Source organism: Nothoprocta perdicaria, unplaced genomic scaffold (assembly GCF_003342845.1).
Source record: "Nothoprocta perdicaria isolate Ctin4 unplaced genomic scaffold, notPer1 scaffold_20, whole genome shotgun sequence".
Classification (NCBI taxonomy): Eukaryota; Metazoa; Chordata; class Aves; order Tinamiformes; family Tinamidae; genus Nothoprocta; species Nothoprocta perdicaria.
In genome coordinates, this window is record NW_020455205.1 from 18,993 (window position 1) to 40,563 (window position 21,571).

Sequence of the window (21,571 nt, forward strand, 5' to 3'; positions counted from 1 at the left end):
TAGGCTAAACAGACCCTGATTGCTTAGCCTTTCCTCATAAGAYAGATGCTCCAGTCCCTTAATCATCTCTGTTGCTCTACACTGGACCCTCTCCAGTAGCTCCACATCCCTCTTATACTGGGGAGCCCAGAWTTGCCCCCAATGCTCCAGGTGCAGCCTTGCCAGAGCTGAGTAGAGCGGCAGGATCTCCTCCTTTGACTTACTGGCAACATCCTCCTGATGTAGCCAGGATCCCATTGGCCTTCTTGGTCACGAGGGCACTGCTGCCTCACGGTTAACTTGTCAACCAGGACTACAAATCCCTCTCTCCGCAGAGCTGCTCTCCAACAGGTCAACCCCTGATGCTGTCTACCAACTGACACTAGCAGGTCAGCTTCTCATGCAGAAGCAGTAAAATCCTGGGGTTTTAGCTGCTTAGACAGAACTGACTCCTGCTATGCAGCACATTACAAAAGGGTCAAGTACTTCAGGTTACAGGATGCAGTCTGGGATTGACCTGTGTGTCCTATGTCCCATCTAGCAAGAACGATTTTAAGTGCTTTGCAAAGCATAAAAACACTTTGCTTGAAACTATAAAGTTATCCAGGCAAACATCTCAGTATTTGATTGCTTTGGAGCTAGAACTGCTAACATCACTGCCTAAATGAAAAGCGGTCAAGGAATATACTTATACAGGTGCAAAAACATTATCAGAGCACTGCTTTGAAAGGTTTTATACTGCTATAATAAATGAAAAAACATTTAAGAAAATTTTCTCCCTCCTTCCACAATTGAAGTTTTTTATTATTATTAATCCAGCCTTGAATAATGATGCTTATTTGGTAACAAGATCAGGCAAAAAACAAGAGCAAATGCCATTCTGCATTCCAATATGAATCATCCGGTAAAGTTGTGCAATATATATATATTTCATCCAGTTTCTGACATCATAAGTCATCATGCCACTCAATTTTTAACAATACAATAAAATACTTCAAAAGGAACTGTTTCATGAATATATTTCAKGAGACCAGACACTTTAATTCTTCAATTTATACCACTCGTGTCCATAATCATTTTACATTTCACACTTCATGCTCTCAAACATCACTCTAGAAGACTAATAATATTTTGTGACAAAAAAATTAARGATACTAGCCAGGCTTTATAGAGTTAAAGCAGCCTATAAGACGACGTACAATTTAGTAGGTAATAAATTATGACACTTGCTGACTAGAACAATATTCCATCTAGACTAATATTTGATCCATTCAAATACAAAATGTATTTGAAGGTTATATACTACTTGTTCTATATACTTACAGTGCAAAAAAGCAAGACTTTTTTCCTGAGCATTTAGGAAGTTAACTTTTTTCCTTTTTATTAAATCAATGATTCTGATCCATTTAAAATATACTCCCCTTACACCTAGGTCTGTCAAAACTTTACCGTTAAAACAGGCAGCAGTTGGTAGATATTATAAGTCCAATCAGTCCAATCAGGAATAAAGCTATTTAATGACATGTCTAAAAYTTTGCTCCAATTTTTCAAGTCTAAGGTTACTACAAGATTTTGACTTATACCAAGAAGTCCAGAAATGAGTTTTGCATTGACTAAACATTCCAAAATGTACAAAACATGCCTTCCAAAACAGAGAAATAAGTCTCTGCTTGAGCAAATTATATTACATATTTTGACTTACTATTCCTTAGTTACCATAATGCCCAGTGAGCTTTGTCTCCTACAAACATCAGAGAAGAAAACTTTCAGGAATGTATAGGAGCATTTTGTAAGGAAGGGTGAATATCTTACATGATCATCTTTATCTCAACAGCTACAGACCATGAGTTTCTAATTCAATCTTCTCCTCTGTTTGCAAGGCATCAGGATCTACTGGAGGAACAGGTGGTCTTAGGATAATCTCTGGACCTCCACCATAGATTGACTGTAGAAAATTCCATGTTTCTTCAGATATCTGTCCAGAATCTGCACCTGAAAACATTTTTAAAGTTTTAATTACTAGTTAAAATTCTTTGGTCTTTTTTTTTTTTTTTTTAAAGTCCATAACAGAAATGAAAAGAACCAATTACTCAGACAATTTTAAAACTCTAATATGGATTTTTGCTTTATTTTACACTAAGCACCAAACCTGTTGATATGTGTTAGCTTTACGCTTCTTGATTCTACAACTACCTGCTCTCTGAACTATTCAATACGTAGCAGAGCTCAATTATAAAAATGAGCATGTAAAAATAAAYTAACTGCCCCACTAATGCTCCTCATGTGACACTGTTAGTAACCCTTCACAGGGGCCAAGTAGCACATCACCACTATTTGTTTTTGACACAAGAATTCTGTCCAAAACAGTTGAGTCCAGGATTTCCTAACCTAGGCATAGAAGGCTATTTTCTGCTCTGTCTGAATAAGACTTCTCCATCTTAAGCAACTGATTAAAAATCTGCTTCCAGGAAGCTTCTCCCAATATCCTTTTATTAGAAATTATTCTTAATCTGCCTCTAAGTTCAATTACAGTATGCTCTATTTCAAGACAAAACAAAGCTAAATCAAAGGGACTTCACCATATACGCTCCTAATTTTTTAGCCTTGCCACCTGTGCTACTACTCTACACAAAGTATTTCCGAAGGGGAAGAGTACWAAGAATTGTACATTTGTTTACCCACACTGACTCATCCAGGCAAAGCTTCATCTAGAAGCCAGGATGCACTGTACCAGAAATAACAACTATGCCTCAGTGAGCAAATGTTTACATTCAGCACTGTACTTAAAATAAATAAAATATGCATCTGACTCCATTCCTGTAGGCAAAAGAGTACATCTGCCTCCTCTCATGCAGCTCCCAGCTCCCCTAACTGAACTGTCCTGTTTAACTGAACAAGCACCGTGAACTAGCACAATGGGAGCAGGACCACTGGATCACAGATGTGTGACACAATGCACTACTTAGTGTGCTCTGAGCTCTCAGGAGGAGAGACAAATATTTCTATAACCTCTTAATTTCTATTTATGTTCTAATTTAAATCCCAAAATTCAAAAACTTTTTTTTTTTCTTTTACTGATCATGAGCTGAATGTTTCTGTTGCTGTATTTTAGTCAGATGCTTCGTAGTATATTTGTATCCTATGTTACAGCTCAAGATTTTTAAATCCATTGGCACACTGATGGGAGCAAGAATTCATTCTCTCTCTCTCAAAAAAAAAAAAAAAAAAACCACCACCATTCTCAATGTTTCACAGCTAATCAGATTTACCCAGGAGCTAGTGGCCTCCAGTGAACTCACTGATAGGCCCACTGTATGCTGTGGCATTAACTGTGGGAAAAAAAATCCAATTAACAAATGGTCTTTAAAAAGTCTTCATAGAACAAACCATATTAGAAAATATATCTCTCTACAAACAAAATTCAAAAAGAAATTAAGACTCTGACTATGAAGAATAACAAACATTTGTATGCTAGAAGAGTTTTTTTGCAGTATATGATAGTAAATAACTTGCTGAAAAATGAGCAACAACATTTGCTCCCTGTAGTTTGTTTTCCTCTGCCTGGAGTAGCTCTCAACTCAAGCTTAATTTCAGGATTAAAATAATTAAATATAGATAAAGAACCAAGCCTAAGAGCCAAGATTATTCTGTACGCTTTCTACATTTTTACATGCACTTCAGTTACTCTACAAYAGACATTAATTCATAATTTTATGAATAAGATGATTGCCTAAAAATGGGCCTTGTAACAACTACCACTTTCCTAGCTTCAGCAAACACATCCTTAGGAGTCCAGAGACACTTACCTTGCTTTAGCATAACATTTCCACCTTTTGTGACAGCAATCTTGGCATTATCAATAGGACCAGGAGGCTCTACAGTGACAAGAAGATTGATTAAAATGGGAGAGTGAAAGCAAACAAGAGTCTTCATGTTTGTTTTTTCAGAGCAAGGAGAAAATAGCTGGTTTGCTTCCTGCTTGTTCTTGCACTGCTCAACAATATGTTCCAAGTTGTTAAAAGCTAATCAGAATTTTAATTAAGAGCACTTTTTTTTCCCCAAGCATTCATGATTACAGAAAGCCTTCAAGCAATATAAAATGCAAATTAATCCTAATTCTCACTTCCAGTCACACTGTCCCAGAGAAGACTCAAATAAAATTATAGAACATTTTGTCAGTGTTTCCATTTCAAAGCTTTAGGTGCACCTAAAGGCAGCTGATAATGACATGATTACAGTTGTCCGAGGGTCTAAATCACGTCAGAGAGGTTCCCTTTCCTCCAAAGCCAACAGTCTATTTGCACTGCATAACATAACATACACTTCCTCATACATGAACCCCTCTTTTATGCTGCTGCTAAASGATCACCCTGTTCTATCCAGATGCTGGTGTTTAAGTTTACTACCATTTTGGAAAGATGCAGAACAACAAACTTTGTATAAACCTGAAACCAGCCTTGCCCACCTAAGTAACATACGTTCACAACCATCTCRCCCTCCATTCCCCTGAATTATCCAATTTTGACTACAGTTTAATTTTATTTCCAGGCATATTTGCTACATATAAAAACTGTCCTTGTTTTGTTTGTTTGTATTGGTAAACTTTCTGTTTATGAAGAGCTTTAGTTGCTTCATCTTGCTATTCTTCCTGCATCCTACTGCTACAGTAGATGCAATTTAAACAGCACCACTATTTGACTACAAGAATGAAAAGGTTATGYATATCTTGACATGAAACACAGCTTACCACTGTCTTTGCCCTTTACAAATCCTTCCCATTCTCTGAACCATGGCAAGCTGATGCAATAAAAAGTTGATGGGGATTCTTCTTCTTGGAATGCTCTATTAAGCTGCAAGGGGAAAAAAAAGGCAGAAAAMCAGTAATTCTTAAGAAAAGCTGCTAAATATTTTAAACCATTCACTAAATATTAACATAATACACTGCTCCCCCCTCAAAACAAAACAAAAAACCTGCTGCYAGAACCATAAACCCTTGGAAAATTCAAGAATTCTGAGGTGGCCTTCTAGTTGGCTCTTTTTTKGCTCGAGAATTTAATTTCTTTCCTCCCAGAACAGCTTGGCTTAAAACCAAAATCATCAAGTTGTTCTTTTAAGCAMAAGTGCTCATTCATCAAATACTACTGAATTACTCTGAATGCCCAAGTTTTCAGTGTAAAYAAAAAAATTTATAAATAGTAAGCTTATTTTTACAAAAAGTGTTTTGAAGACTTGTTTCACTCTTAGATGGCAAGCTCTTTGTATAATAAGTTACATATCTATGCTTCTCCCCTAATAATTTAGGCAGAAGCAAGTACAACTCCAACCAAGACTGATTTTATGACTTCCTTTAATTTAAAAACTGGAATATATTGCTATAAAAACTTTTCAGCATGACTTTTAATTAAGATTTGGGCAGCCTAACATTTTATTTTTGCTCACAGACTGCAAAAGAAAGACAGTGAAGAAAAGTAGCACTTGCTACACAAATATACAACGAGCTTAATTTAACAGATCCATTACAACATTAACATATTCAATTCATGCTGAACTATTCTGTTTATACCTCTAATTTAATTTTGTATCAGCAGGTACAAAATTAAAACTAAAGCTAAAGACTATGATTAGCTTATGAGAGATAGTTCCTTGAGTTACACTTCCCTATAAACAATTGCCTGGGATATCACAAGGACTGTAACAGGAAAAAGGTGATTCTGGGTAGGTATGCAAATATATTCAAGTCTATTTCGTAAATGAATCCCCTATCCACATGGTAACCCATAACTTGGGGTTACGAATATCAGATGACGTCAGAAAAATGGAATGAGAAGTGTTTACTTTTTTACCCGAATAAACATTTCCAATTCATTTTTCCTTCTCTTTTCAATTCTTTCCGACTCCATTTGACAGGTATGACAAACATACAGATGATTAACTGCTGGTCCCCCTCCAAACCTACAGTGAGAGTGAAAGAGAAAAGAAACATACCCCCACAACATATTACCCTTGTGAAAAGCAACATGCAAAGAGAATCAAGCAGCTGTTAGATATAACAAGTGGCAGCATGTCATTGAATTCTGATGCATTCCAGTGCTGATCACCCTGACCCACGTAGGCCATCAGTATTTCCTTAATAATATTTGGTACTTGACCCTACGACACAGAAATCTTCCAAGTTCTGACTGTCTAAAGCCAGTACAAACCACCTCTAAAATCCTGCTATAGTCACATACCTCAAAAAGAGTTACTACTGGAAAAACATGTTCRTGAGTGATTACTTCAAATAAGCACTCATATTTACCCAGTGGGATTTATTAAAAGGCTCTTAGAAACAGCTTATGGAAGTACTTCAGCCAGTTCTCAGGCTGGCTTCATGAATCCATCCCGCTTTCCTACACACCAGTTAGACTTTTGAAGATCACGTTATCATTCTAGATTACACCCATCAGTCCACAAGTTTTTGACCGAAATATGAAATGCTATAATCTACATTTAACTGTGGAGTCAAATTGCTTAAAAGGTTATTAGAATTGAATAAAAATATTGCCAGGCAAGCAGCAAAATAAAGTCTGGACTTACATAGCTTGGCAACCTATATATTATCAGCTTTTCCATAGTACTACAGCAGCAAAAGTCAACTTCTGCCATAGAGGCCTTGTTTCTCTCAATATTTTGCTTCTCCACCCTAAATGCTCAGCCACCACAGCCATGGAATGCCACAACTCCCAGCTATCAGCAAGATTAAAAGCAATGTATGGTTGCTTCAGAGCTACTCTATGTTGATACACACACACCACGTGTGCCAGTTCAGAGGCCACACAGAAGAAATGGGCATTTAGTATTTGTATCTCTTTACTAGAGGTCTCCAAAATCTGGAGGTTCCTATCATCTCTAGGACTTCTACTTATCAAATATGACTGTAGTTTGATAACTTACTCAAAAATTTATGGAGAGGAAAAATGAATGAGAAACTTAAAAACATTTTCCTTAAAATTTTATGAGTATTTCTGGTACACACATAAGGGATAATGCAGTTCATTTAATGGATATAGATATTTATAATAATATATATCAATGTTAATATACAAKAACACTAAATAGAATATGTATTATGTATGATGTTCAAATAATAATTTGGAAGAGTTCAGTATATGCAAGAACATGGAAATAAGTAGACAACTACACCATTTTTTTTTCTTGTGGCTACTTAAGCCTTTTTTTTCCTTAAAAAAATATTCTTAGCACTAGCACCTAGGTGTCTGGGAATTAAATAGACAAAAGTAGTTGCTATGAGTGTAATACAGAAACCTTAAGGTCAACAGCTAGGCTCTTCTGCTGCTTTTTTGTTATTTTAAAAGATGAAAGTTTTTTTTTTTTTTTTTTTTAATAAGAATCCCTCCCACAAAAGCAAGCACTTAAACCTGACCCGTAGGGAAGCGCAGAGTAGTTGTAGAGAAGCCTTATATCCAAGCTATTTTGAAGCACGACTGGCAGCTGAGGCTATGGATTCGGAGCCAACATACAGAAAGAGCTGTCTCCAGCCAACAAGGGAACAGGAAGCTGACACAGAGAGCTCTTTCAAGCTACCTCTTGCAAAGCGTACTTTTGTTGACCTACTTTGTTTAGGGTCTGTACAAACCAACACAATGTTTCTCGATTTAGTTCTTGAATATCATCCCAGCAATACACTACTGTTCATGCAGGCTTTTATTCAGAATTACTGCACAAGCAAGTTACATAAATCTTCATTTTGAAAATTTAAGCTACTAATCCCACAAATCTGAAATCATTGCTTGGCACACAGCTGCTCTCAAACTATTATTAGGACTTTTTTCAGTTACATGAAACTTACCTGCTATACAGATTATCCCAAATATTTTGAGGTAGCATTACTACCAGGTCTTCTATGAAACTCGCCTTGGGGGGAGGAACACCTGCAAAAGCAGCAGCAGAAAGAAAAGCCTTTGGATTTTCTTTTTTTTTTCTTTTTTTTTTTTTTTTTGGGGGGGGGGAAGGGGGAGTGGAATTGGAGGGGACAAAGAAAAAGGGGATTCTACTTCAAGAAATTTTGGGAGAGACTACTGTGTTGGAGGTCTCAAAATAATAAAACTTTGACGAGTTCAAAGTAGTCACCCAAAAAAAGTTATCGTATTATATCACCCGCATTTAARAAATTGTTCTTTAAGTTCAGCCTCTTATGATGCCAAAGAAAATTAAGAGAAGCAGCAGTTACATAGATGACTCAAGTAAGAGAAATCCAAGTATCCAAGAAGCCAAAAAGATAAGTTTCTTATAGCTACTATACTCAATTTCCTTTAATTCCTTATACTTTCTGCACAAGCATACAGCCCTGTACAGCTAGAAACTGACAGACAAATTCTGAGTAAATGATACTCAGTTATGTTCTTACCTCCATGCACACAGAGAAAGTCATTATTTGAAATTGGTCCTGGCTCTGCAAAAGTCTTAAATTTATTTAACCACTGTCTGGAAACATAGAACTGAAGAAGACTTGGTTCCATCATATTCAGCAATCCTGATATCCTCCGTCTTTCYCTCTGTGCTTCTTCACTGCTCTTCCTATTACAGGAATAGAAAGCATTAAACAAAGATCAGCGCTTCACTACAGTCACATTTGCCCTAGTTTTGACAGCCATACTGTGGGTACCATCACGTTCACAAGGCAGAACTTTGCTGCCTAGTTCAATTGTTCAGACTCCCAACAGTTCACATCCTTCCTGCCGGCTTCACAAAAACCAAGCAGGTGGACTGCAGCACAGGCTGCAAGCTGCTCTGCTGTGATGATCCTCTCTGGGAGGAGGATATAAGGCTCCCTGCCCATCTGCTCACTTCCTCTGCATATCTGCAGTGTACTCCAACACCCTCCTTCAGGTTAAAGCCTTGCCAGCTGCAGTCCTTTAACATGCTCCTTAGTATCAAACAGAAGGTTGAGCAGTAAAGGAGATGCTGCAATTCCCCTACTCCCTAGTTTGGACAGAATCTGTTCTCTCAAAGCAGGTGTGARCCATTGATCCCATCCTGCAAATCCACTAACCCAGAAGTTGACTCTTAACTGGCACAAATCACTTGATTTATGAAGTCAAAGTTGATTCAAATAGCTGGGTAGAGGAGCTGCAGTTAGACCTAATGGCTATAAGCAAAAAGGCCTACACGGCAAATATACAGTGTTAATGAAACAACAATAAAAGAGTAGTAAAAACAAATGCTATAAGCTCAATGAAAATGTATTACCTGTTTAGCTTCAGACCAAATTTGCTTAAGAAAAACCCTAATGCTGAAAATGAAATTCAAGTAGTTCATTTTCAAGCTGTARAATTAAGAACATACAGGTTCCTACTAAACTTTCATAAAGTCCTGAAAGTGTAGCACCTTGTGTATATTCTTTTTATTTGTTTAAACCAAATGTCCAATTATTTTATTCCTTCTTTTGCTTTATAAAATGTCTGCCTACAACAGTGTTCATTCTGAGCAAGACAGCACCACCTCCACATTCCTTTTAAAAGACGACCTTCTGGATCAGACTAACAGGCTTAACTCAGACATTGGCAGAAATCAGSGCTCCTGAAACTTAAAATACTCACAACATCTTAAATTACTGAACAATCTGTTTTGTTGTCAACTTTTAATAGTAAATTTTATATTAATAGAAGAAATTCACAAACTGAAGAGATTTCTAGAAAATGTAAAATTTTAGTTGCCTTTCTTGCAACTAAGATCCTTAGGACTAAGACAGCAACAACATGACTTCTCGCCTTTCATTTTGGCATTCAGGAAGAGATCAGTCTATGAATTCCCTAAAGATAAATTACAGCACAGTAAAACCCCTCTTGTTCCACATCCCATCTGCTGAAGAGTTTCCACAATTTCCTTTACAGCTCCAACAGTTCAAGTCTGTCTGAGTGAAAAATATCCCCTTGTGCAGGATTCCTTTCCTCTAATTGAAAAAGAGGAAATCAGTTGCCAGTTCTAACAGTTGCTTCACGTTCTCTTCCTAGCCCTCTTACTGTGCTTTCTTTATGCAGACTGAAAATAATCAAAACCCTAACCCATTTCTGAATCTTCACTTAAAGTTCTAAACATGTTCAAGAACACTGAAGCCACTTTAACTGGCTACATTAATAAAATTCAATAAAAAAAGGGAAAAATACTGAAACCAAATTTCATAATATAACACTTTTCCACTCTTTTATTGTCATTCAACATTTCKGCTGTACAGCACTAGTGATCTATGCAGCCTATTACAAAAAGTGRTTGTTAAGCTGCTTGAGGAGGAGCAACTCAGGCAATCTGTCCAGAAGTTCAGTAGTGACAGAAAAAGCATTAAGGACATATTTGAAGTCTCTCTCCACTGTTTCTGGTCAAATTCTTCCCTTAGCTGAATGAAAACGGCCTAGTTGCTTAACAGGCCRTTAACATATTTGACTAACTTTAATTATAAACTGTGCTTTTAATCAGCTCTTACCTGTAGAAGAGGACATAGGCTTCTGCGTTTTGCACAGTGGATTCAGATACTTCTGTGACGCTCTGGTCATCAAATTCATACCACAAGTTATTTAAATTGTTCCGACAATAAGCTATATAATGTCCACCTAGAACATTAAAAGTCAGAGTTAAAAGTGTTTATAAGCAACTCAATTTACTATGCAAAACATGAAGGGAAAAAAGTCTTTTAAAGGGGAGAAACTTAAAATCATTACCAGACAGTACTTGGCTATACATACTAACTTCTCACAGATTCTGGATCAAATTCTTCTACATTCTTACCAGCTAGTGAGGAGCTTCCATGATATACTGACTATGAGCAACTTTATAGGTCTACCACATGTCACAGAACACTTAAGTCAGACTAAGGCTGACTTGAACAATTCACCCTAAGTAGTTTCTATAACCTCTTCATTTCTTTCTATGCATTGTAATAATCACAKTGGTATAAGTACTACAGGATTTCAAGACATACTTAATGGTTGGTAGCGTTAATAAATAATAATTTCAAATGTATTATGACCAATTGTATTAAGTACCAATTAAGCTGACAATATTTAATAATCAAATATCTACTATATTAATTGATTCATCTAAGACATCTCTACTCTTTAAGGACAGATCTTATGGTTTAAGGTAAAAATCCCAAAATCTATCACATTTAAAATTAAGAATGCATATCTACTTACCCTTCACTACATAAATATTATCTTTAAACAGAAGTGCTRATGTTAATATCTAGGTGAAATGCAAAACCATCAGTCTCACACTTACTGCTGGCAGTTCCATGATGGCAGATGACAGATAACAGATCATAAGTCACTATTTGAGCAGGACTGTCCTTAGCAAGGAAGGGCTGAAGATCAAGTCCCTCCAGGGGAAAGGATACGTGAGTCCCAATTTTTGTGGAAAACATAAGTTCATGTCTAAATCTTTTGAGATGAATGCACAGTATCTGCAAGGAGCAACAAGATCTGGACTCAAGATTTGTACATGCCATTTGATAAACATATGTACATACCATCTTTCCATCATCCCAAAAGTTTAGTTTTTCTCTATTGCATGARGCAACTAGTCACACACTGTGTTCCTTAGCTTTTTAAATCAACTGAGGCTCAATCAGAAATTTTTCTGAGACTCATTGAGMGCGCAAGAGACAGACCTACACAGTTATTAATACTAATGCAGCAAGGAAGGACATACCTTTTCTCGTCCTCAAGGCACCTATTGCACAATCTTGTCGTGATGGAAAGTAATTCCTCCCAACTGCTGCAGCCATCAAATTATCTTTTCAAGTGTAAGATTTGATTACTTTTAAAATGCAAARTGTTACTTGTCAAAAGTGTTAGGTTTCACTATATTATTTCATCCTATGTTAAGGCATAAATGAGTTCTGCAGTCTGACAATAACAGGAAAAAGTCTTCCAGCTTGAMTTTTCCCTACGATTGTTCACCTTTCTATAGGGTACATTATCAAATACTGCTTACACTTGTAAAACACCCATCAATATGTAAATGTTTCATGATGTAATGCTATGAACACAATTTACTCTGTGCAACTTATAAGCCTTACCACATTCCTAATCATGCAGAAAAAGTGTTTTAAAGTGCACATAGTAACAGTACCTCAGGAAACTTTTGCACTTTGCAGAATTTAACTCCATTTCTTAACCTAAGTTAAAAAAAAAAAAGTGATTTACTTCATTGCACTAGATCAGCAAGAGACATGACAAAGTCTTAAGCTGAATATCAAATTTGTAAAGGCAGAATACTTCTGGAATGCAGACTGGGCATGGAGTAGCCAAACTACACAAATAATTATGCTTTGGAAGAAAGGAATTTGCTCATCTGAAAAATACAATCTGTAGCAACAGCTACAGATAATTAACTTCCATCTAGCTAACAGTTTCTCCTAGCATACAGCAAACAAACTGAAGCTTCATAGAAGCTGACTATTTGGAAAAGGAGAGAAAAAGAAAGAAAAACACATACACATACTCCACATGCAAAACACCAACACACACAACCTAACCAAGTTTATCTTAAGAAATATACAACAGATCAGTTACGTAGCAAGAAATGATGCTTCTTTTCCTATCAGGCTTTTAAGCAGTTTTCAAAACTCTCGCTTCTTTAGTCTATTAAAGCCACAGCATAACCTCTACAAAGTCAAGTGGACTACTGCATCTTAATGAAAACCTGCTAGTATTCCTATCTTGATCAAAAGAATTTAGAATAGTCCAGAATTGTATGGGACAACAGAAGTGACCACATTTGGTTTATAATCGAGTACTAGGAGTCAGTTTCCAGCTCCTGAACCTTAGTTAATAATGGCAACCATAGCACAAGGCGGTATCAGAAGATTGCCAGGTACTACAACATGTTCAGAAGAAATAAATGCCTCAGATAACAGCAAAAAACAAAAAAAAAGACAAATTGAAACAGAGATAAAAGCCAGCTTACTTTTTACACTTTCCACAACTGTACATGTTATCACCTGCAAACATAGGGGAGAAGAAAAACAGACATTATTTTTCAGAACTGAGGAGATATCCTTCCAGTTTATATATCAGCYACATAATAATTAAGAGGATTTGTGTCTTTATGTTTCATTCAGTAACTAATTTAGTATTTAATTGCTATAAGAGTATTGACACTGCAACTTAATAGAAGTTGTTCTCAACTCTGCTTTTTTTGTTGCTTTCTACTATGAAACAGCACAGCATATTTCAGAAGAGAAGATGCTATATAGTTTAAAAAGTAAAATTTACTACATCTCTATAAAGATATGAGGAGTATTGATAGCTTTCTGTCAATATTTCATTAAGTCAAATTCAGTTTCACCTGACATTTCTAAAGTAGCCTTTATGGGCATTTCTTGACACAATACTCAGTTGCTTGGATACTTGCCTTTTTTAAAATGAATGGTCCCATAAGCAAGAAATAATTATGTTAGGAGTCATATAGGTGGCCATCCCTTAATTACATAAAGCAAAGATCTTTTTATCATGATTGAAAAAAATAAGCACATTAATGTAATTAACCKCTTACCCTTGAGCTCATCTCTGGCGAAAAAGGCAGCAAGACAGTCTTGCAAGTTTACAACTGGACCCCAAAACCAGCTAGGAACACATGAGACAACAAACCTGAAACATCATTGACAGAAAAGAAAACAAACAACAAATGTTCTGCCAAAAGAGCAGAATCTGGAATTAGAAAAATAATTAAAGAAGGCGAAAATCATTTACCTTTTGAAATATTCCATAAAAAATGCTATCCATCCTTGGGGTGCATATGCTTCTCCGCATGATCCTGCCTTGACTAGTGAAGTCTGATGACTTGCAGAATGKAGCTTAGCAAGATCTTCCTTACCTGGAATAGGCAAAGACAGATCCTGAAAGGTCTCCAGGGTTACGGACACCTAAAGCAAGGAACAAATGAAATAGAAGAGAATTAAGAGACAAAGTAATTAGATTGAATTCTGTAAAGGTCAAAAACAGCTGCCAAGCTGTTGTGTCAAACTTCATTAGGTAGCAAACTAGTTATCAATCAGGGTATGTTAGAGTTCATGGCCTGGGGTCTGGGAGGGAAATGAGAGAATGCACGCACATGCAAAAGCAACTGAGCTCATACATTACCATCACTGAAACTTTGGTTATTTTGTTATGCTATTATTAATCACTTTTCTTCATACCAGTGATACAGAGCCCTAAGATTTTTGCCTCAGGTCCTTGTTATGCAAGCTAGTTTCACAAGGCTTCAGCCTATCGTTCTGACAGTATTTCACTGCGACATTATCTTGACTTGATGCAACTGGATCTGCTGTCAGAGACTGTCTATTCCCCCAGATGCACATTTTATTTCTCTCAGGCTGGATTTAGCGATCAGAGTCACAGGATAAAGCAGTCAAGCAAAACAACAACACACTTCCCATATGCTTACCAGCTGAACCTAGGGTCTCAACATTATTAAATCAAGTGAAGTAGCAAGAAATACTATACCACAATAAGGTGAACATTAATAGTACCAAATATTGCATAAAGAAGTTTTTGTTTGTGGTCAAGGAATATCATTTATGCTGAAAGTGATATAGTATCTCATACATTCTTATATTTTTCTTTTCTCTAGATGCTCATTTGTGCTATTCTAGTACTTCTACTAGCAAATAGTACCCCCCAAAAAAATTACTGTTCTTGTGACAGGGAACATCATCCAATAGAAGACTGAACTTCAGAAACCAGTTTACTTGGAAAAATAGAAACCATAGCACTTGGAAAAATCCAGCCAAAGGCATCTTTTTAAAAGGGCTCGTTTTCCCCCCGCCCTCAACCTCTATTTACTTGTAGGAGTGATAGAACTGAACTACCACATTTTGGTTTTCTTTGCAACATTATTTGCTACAATTTAGCACAGTAACATACATATAGTAGGAAAAAAAAAATCAGAATATTACAGAAAACTTATCATACCTAAGAGAAGCTGAAGAGCAACTTTCATACTTCAACCTTGCCATAAAATGACTCTCAGTTATTTTTCATCTCTCTGTTAGTTTTTACCTGAATGAAAGCAACCTAGTCTACATATAAAATGCTGGCAGCAGATCCTATTAGAATCTAAGTAAACAGGTATGAAACAGCCTCATCTTTTGAGGAAATYTGTTAGAAGACATAACAGATTACTGGGAAGGCCTATATCCTTAAAGCCAAAAATATTTGTACTGGAGGGTAGGAGGGGAACAAGAACACCCACACAAGAAACACGCTCCTTCCCATCCCCAACTCCTTACTCACCCGATCACATGTCAAGCACTGTACTGAGCTTATTATAGTCCCATCAAATATGTCAGAGATAACACTCCTGTACTTCTTGCRTTTCTTCCTTTTTGGTGAAGACACAGTTGAAACTAGTATAAAATGACAAAAACGAAAACAATCAAGATATGAGAAGATTTGGATTTCCTTAAACTTTGCAGAATATTTAAAGATGCCACAACCTTAAGATTATGAGACAAGCTTTCTTTTCTCTTTAGCAAAGATTTCCAGAGATTTCACTACTAGATTACTGCTACTTCCAGGCAACCTATCTCAATTCCTCAAGCAGCTTATAGAGAAAGACTAGGAAATGTGGCCACTGTTCAACTGAATAAAACTCAAACTGCTAGTCTTAAAATCCATTACCTGGATTCCAGCCTACTACTATCAGATTAATCTCAGCACTAGCCCCTAAAGTATTAATTTAAATAGGCAGACTTTATCTGACATGTAATTAGGTCTCATTTTTTCCTTTTTGTGTCAGGAAGCTGAACTTAGAAACCACCTTAATGCATTCATAACAGTGGGCTCAAWGTAAACCAAACTATCAGACTAAATGCATGACCTAAATTTAAGCCACTGATTAAAACAAAACAAACACCACACAAGCCCCAAATCACCCTCCATCCTCTGCTAATTAAGCAAAACAGAGCAGCGTCTTGGGCTCCACATGCTTTCAGAAGTGAGACAGAAAAAGACTGCAAACCCTCTGCCAACGTCAGTGTGTTACCCAAGAGACTGCTCAGAAGTCCTGTAGGAGTCAGAAGCAACCCTTGCCAAACTGCTATCAGACAGGAAGGAGATATGCAGTGAAACATGGAATTAATTACAGTGAAAAGGAAAGTAAACTCCAATAAACTTTTCATAAAAACACAATCTCCCAAGGCTTCTTTACAGAAAAGCAGTCTGCCCGTTAGCAAAACACCCACAGCTCTCTGCTCTCCAGCCATATTAGATATTCTCTATCTTACTCCTACCTAGAAAACTGTCTACAGTATTAAAAAAAAAAAAATCTAGATTTAACAGTATCATCAACAAAGAAGAACTGTTAGGAATAAACTGAAAATCCTCTTCCATGACACATCAGATAATATATTATTTAGCACGGACACAAGCCACCTTATATTGCCTTTTGTCCAACGTGCTGCAAGGTTCCTTCCAAATTTTTATTTTGCCAGTACATGGCTTTAAGATACCTTTAAAGCTTTCATTTGCCAGTGATTTYGGAGATGTGTTTTATCTATCATGATTCATGCTAAAAAATAGCAAGAAAAAAGGAAGACAGACAAGAAGGAACGTCTTAAAAACAGTGACCAAAAAACATCATTTGCAAGGAAGAAACAGAAGAGAACAAGGGGATAGCTGTATTTGATTAGGTAATTACGGGATAGCTGTATTTGATTACGTAATTATGTGTCATTCATAAGTTCAGCACAAGAAATAACGAAAAGCTTGTGAGCCTGCAAGTGGCTGCCCCACTACTTTCCTACTCACTTCCGCTTCATATAGTTTTCTGCTCTCTCAATACGAGCAGGAACAGGTTGTTGGGAAGTGGCAAAAGTCAGAATAGTTGAGGTTGGTAGGGTATCATCAGCTCTATCCCTGTTCAGAGCAGTACTAGTTCCAAACAGTAGGAAATCCACCTCTGAAGATGGATATTCCAAAACMTCTCTGGTCCCCTGTTGAAGTACTCAACTAGTCATTTCAAAGCCTTTTTTTTCTTTCCGTCGAATGGAATTTTTCCTTACTGYATCTTCCCTCCATTTGTTGTGTGGCTTCATGCACAGGCTGGCTCTGTGTTCTCTATAACCATCCATTAAACAGTTGGTGAAAAGAAGATTCCCCTTTCGGATTGAACAAACCCAGCTCTCCCAGCCTCTCCTTGTGCATCACAGCCTTCAGTCATCTAACATCYTGGTCATCTTCCAGTGCTGCATTGCTACACAAGCAGCAAGGAATAAAAATGGAGAAGAAGAGTGCTCCAGATCTGAAAGCCTGCTCCACAGAGGTTAAGATGCAAGAAACAAAACAGATGTTGTAACTCAGTTTTAACAGRGGATAAAAGTGTCAATACCTTTTTTGTGGGCTGGTGCCAGGGATGGGCACGATGAGCATGATTTTGGAGGACTGCCTGATAAGTGTGCATTTATCCCTTCATTTGGTGAGAGGTTCTGGACTGTAGATAAATCATTCGTGTGGACATCACTGATGTATTCTGCAATTAATATTTGCATTATGTTATAAATTATTTCAAAATAYCGTAAGAATAAACTATGATTTGACTATGAACTGACACAAGTCAGTTATCTACGCTGGCAGATCACTGGACATTTACAAATGCAGTATGACTTTAGTTCACATAAAGTTAAACCGAAACAAGAAAAATCCCCCTCCCCTCTAGGTTATCTGAAGTCTTGCCCACTACAAATCGTTGGCTTTCCAGGTAAATTCAGAATGGATTAAAAAACATGTAAACTGAAGATAAATTAAGAAAGTGCATTGCTTACAGGTAAACCCACTTACTGCATTCTAGAACCCGTTTCCACYGACAGTCCCATCAGTTCACAGTGCGACTGTTTCATGTGCACATCAGTGACACCTTACCTGAGAATCTGCTGTGTATCTGTACTTTGACAGTTCCTTGATTATTTAATAATTCAGTGGTTTCCGAAGCAATATTTACATCTTTTTCTAAGTCTTCCATAGAACTTTCTTCGTTAAGCTTGTTGCACAATGCTTTTTCTTTCTGCCAATCTTTGGACACAACGGAGATGTTCTCATCATCCTGAATTAACATAGCTGTCTCTGTAGGATCCTCTAAGACAGGTTTGAAGACAGACTCGTTTTCTGATTTATCATTTGTACCATGGGTTTCACAAGGCTGAAAGCCTATATCTGACGGACTCTTGTCTCCTTCCATACTTTCTTCAACACTCATAGGTTGGGCATCTTCCACTTCTACAACAGGCTCTTTTAGTTCTTCATGAAGTAAGTCCATTAGACAACGCAAAAATTCTTGTGCATCCTAGGATTTAAGTTAATTTTACAATTTATATTTTATTTATATTAGGAAAGAGAATGAATAACTGGAATGAAAGCTACAGCTGACAAATAAAAGAATAGGGCAAGCTCCCCTGCCCCTAGTCTAAAGGGCAAAAGAAACCTGATTTTTTGAGAACATGTTCCTGCATTYATTTCTGATGTATCACAAGGAATCTTGAATATCAACACAAGTTTCCTCCTAAACACTTCTTCTGCTAACAAGCTTTTCTGGCAACTTTGACAAAAATACTACAGATCKACATATTTTAAGCACATAAACTTCAACGTTTCAACACACGTTAATGTTGAAACTGTTTCAGATGAACACAGGAAGCAGGATAATAAGACTTAATTTAAAAACAAAAATAGCCTTATGAAACAACAACATAGCTTTTACCTGTTGAGAATAACCTCGAAACGTTGGATTAACTGTTTTAATTCCTTGAAATAAACCAGTGGGAACAACAGAACCAGGCCTAAGTGGAAAGAAAAAAAAAAAAAAAGGAAAAAAGAGAAAGAAAGCATTTAAGTGATTTTTCCCATCTTTACTGTAATCATAATTTTACCTGAAAATGAACTATGACAAATTAACGGCTTAACAACAACCTTGGTCAAATATTAGTATTCAGTTATTTGTTAAATAACTGTTTGTTATTTAATAACTAATACTAAAAATAACTAATTTTTCAAAGAGGAGCAAAGACTATATTAGCCATTTTTATTAGACATAGTATTTAAGGTTCACAGCATCCAACTGCCTCCAAGATAAAGAATCAAACACTCTCCATGCTAGGCAGAACTACCAGTTAACTGTTTTATAAGTCAATTTTWAAAATAATTTCTTAGAGATAAATACCATGCAAGGAAAAGCAATTGATAAAGCACAGAATATGGAATCAAGGAAAAGGAAGACAGATCTAAAATACATAACTATTGTACTTCTTAAGGATATAAATTTGTTTTTATGAGCTCAAGGTTACAGTGTACAATGTTTATTCATGTATTCATGTATTGTTGTAATTTTTAGCAAGGATGGTCTATCAATTATTTGTGCTATCTTTGGCACATATGGAAGAGAACTGACTAGGATTTACAGTATTTATATCCTCTTTAGTTTTTCTTTTCTAAAGCAAAAGTCTAACCATTTCAACTCTTCCTTAAAGATAAGTGTTTCTCCCACAAAATTTTCTTACTGAAATGGACCTTTATTTCCCAAACAGCAGGTACCAGTCCTTTYAGTACAAACTTTTAATTTAAATTAGTAATTCTGTGATGCAGATGAGAAAAAAAGAATACATCTAGGACAGACTAATCCATCCTAATACAGAGTCCGTTTTATTTATAACCTTTTCATCACCAGAATGATGCAATACCTGCTTTTGTGCCAGAGTTCTGTCATCAGCTTGAGGTAACTTTTACAAATTGCAGGTTTCTTATCTGTTCTGGCTAAGGCTCCACAATCAAGAAAGAAGTGTGTCAAAGGTGGGCTGATTAAAAAGAGGGGGAAAAAAGATTGTTTGCACATTGTTAAAATACAAGAGAAAAACTGCATTTTGTACAAGATATTATTCAAGAGTAATAACTACTACATAAATTAACAATTTAGTTCCTAGGGTTCTCAAATGCTGTAGCCAAGGACAACCTTGCTGGTAAAGCAGCTCTACTCCTTAAAACTTATCCTGACGTTTGTTAGGACACCCAAACTGTCCAACAGGATTCAAATTCAGGGCAAATTCTGATGTCCATCAGAGAAATACACATATACCTTCATGGCAACAGTCACCACAAGCCTAGGCTGTAAATAGATGCCAAAAATCTTTTTACTAGCACCTGGCACTGCCACATGATGTTTCTAGGTAAACAACATCTCTTATTATTTGTAATGTTTACTTCATCACATGTTGCCAGCTCTCACTTTCTCTCCCCACCCTTTGGCAAGTCAATTCACCTTGCACAAKTTGAACTTATTTTTTATACAAAAGATAATATTTCAGCATATTGCAAACTTCAGTATTTCTTAGACTAGATGCTTTATATCACTTCATCTTCTAGAGAAGGGTAAAATTAAAGCATCAGTATTTCCCCCAGGTCTCCTCTTCCTAAGCATACATTTTCTGTAAGGTCTATTGAAGTTTGCCCTGTCTTGAATTGCAGTCAAAGCAGTTGTATACAGTAAAAATATACGTGCTTAAGTATTGTTCTAAGCCTCTAATAATCTGCAGTACAAAAAAGAAAAGAAAATTCAGAGTTGGATTGCTTTAGAGACTATTAGATAGGCCTTAGATTTCTCCTTCATAAACGTGTACAATATCTCCAAGCAAGGAGCTGATATTGTATCCAAGACACTCCTAAGACAATTTAGCATCGTTTTCGACATTCCAGATGCAGAGTAGAAAGTACTGAATTTGGACCTTTTAAGATTAACATATCTTTTTTATAATTAAGAGTTCATGCTTAGATACTTTCTTTGATTTCTTATGCTAAGAGGAGTGGGAAGAAAAAAAGCAGCTTGTTTTTGAAGCATTTGGCCCTTTTGTGTTTGTTTTAAAGTCAGCGTTTCTTCTGATTTCTAGAACTGCATGTGTCTTTGAGGATACTGAGAAAACAGAATGAATGTTTCCTTCAGAAACAGAAGGAAACCATGACTACTCCTTATCCCATAATACTTGATTATATAGGTAACACTAGTGTTTGTAGCATGCAAGAATAAACTTTAACAGAAATAAATCCTCTTCCCACTTCCTTGGTAGCCAAGCTCTTCACGATYTGTAACTCAGAAAATGTATGTGTATGCAAATGTAAGATTACTTGTATATCCATTTTCCTCACCAGTTGGAAAGCGCCTGTAAAGCTGCATTCATATAACATGTGTTTCCAATATTTTTTAATCCTGTAAGACCTGAAAAATAATTAATATTTAGCAAGCCTAAGTTAATACAAAGTCATATTAAGGAATAATTCCTAGTAGACACATAATAATTAAACTGTGTTAACTGGTTTTTCATGTCCATTGGCACACAAAGGTGTAACTAGAAGAAACAAAGAATGATATTCTTTTTAGGGATCCTATCTAGAAAAATTAGCCAGTATTTTGATTTGACTGACTAAAACACTTCAGAAAAGTAGATTTAACTTGCAAGATTGAGAGTTGCAGACTGCTATTTTAAAAAGCATTTATCAGTAATATATTTAAGCTTTTCTTAAGCTTAAGAACTCGGCTGGACTGGTAAATCATTTCT

The 21,571-nt window shown here is 36.3% G+C and overlaps 1 protein-coding gene across 5 annotated transcripts in view; it reads right to left on the bottom strand.

The window, feature by feature from the left end:
- Window positions 1-905: 905 nt before the first annotated feature.
- USP33 (ubiquitin specific peptidase 33) overlaps window positions 906-21,571 on the bottom strand; it is a 32,465-nt gene continuing 11,799 nt past the window's right edge. For 2 of the 5 annotated variants that reach the window (XM_026037897.1, XM_026037901.1), the window contains 18 exons: window positions 21,162-21,231; window positions 19,706-19,819; window positions 18,730-18,808; window positions 17,895-18,315; window positions 17,365-17,505; window positions 15,270-15,382; window positions 13,728-13,900; window positions 13,531-13,625; window positions 12,943-12,976; window positions 12,106-12,151; window positions 11,254-11,434; window positions 10,460-10,586; window positions 8,387-8,556; window positions 7,829-7,910; window positions 5,823-5,931; window positions 4,727-4,829; window positions 3,786-3,854; window positions 906-1,971 (listed from right to left, as the gene is read on the bottom strand). In XM_026037897.1, coding sequence (XP_025893682.1) covers window positions 1,814-1,971; window positions 3,786-3,854; window positions 4,727-4,829; window positions 5,823-5,931; window positions 7,829-7,910; window positions 8,387-8,556; window positions 10,460-10,586; window positions 11,254-11,434; window positions 12,106-12,151; window positions 12,943-12,976; window positions 13,531-13,625; window positions 13,728-13,900; window positions 15,270-15,382; window positions 17,365-17,505; window positions 17,895-18,315; window positions 18,730-18,808; window positions 19,706-19,819; window positions 21,162-21,231 — 2,285 coding nt within the window. In that variant the 3' untranslated portion in view covers window positions 906-1,813. Of the gene's footprint in view, window positions 1,972-3,248; window positions 3,309-3,785; window positions 3,855-4,726; window positions 4,830-5,810; window positions 5,932-7,828; window positions 7,911-8,386; window positions 8,557-10,459; window positions 10,587-11,253; window positions 11,435-12,105; window positions 12,152-12,942; window positions 12,977-13,530; window positions 13,626-13,727; window positions 13,901-15,269; window positions 15,383-17,364; window positions 17,506-17,894; window positions 18,316-18,729; window positions 18,809-19,705; window positions 19,820-21,161; window positions 21,232-21,571 lie in introns of those variants that run through there. The other 3 variants (XM_026037899.1, XM_026037898.1, XM_026037902.1) reach the window with 3 other exon arrangements.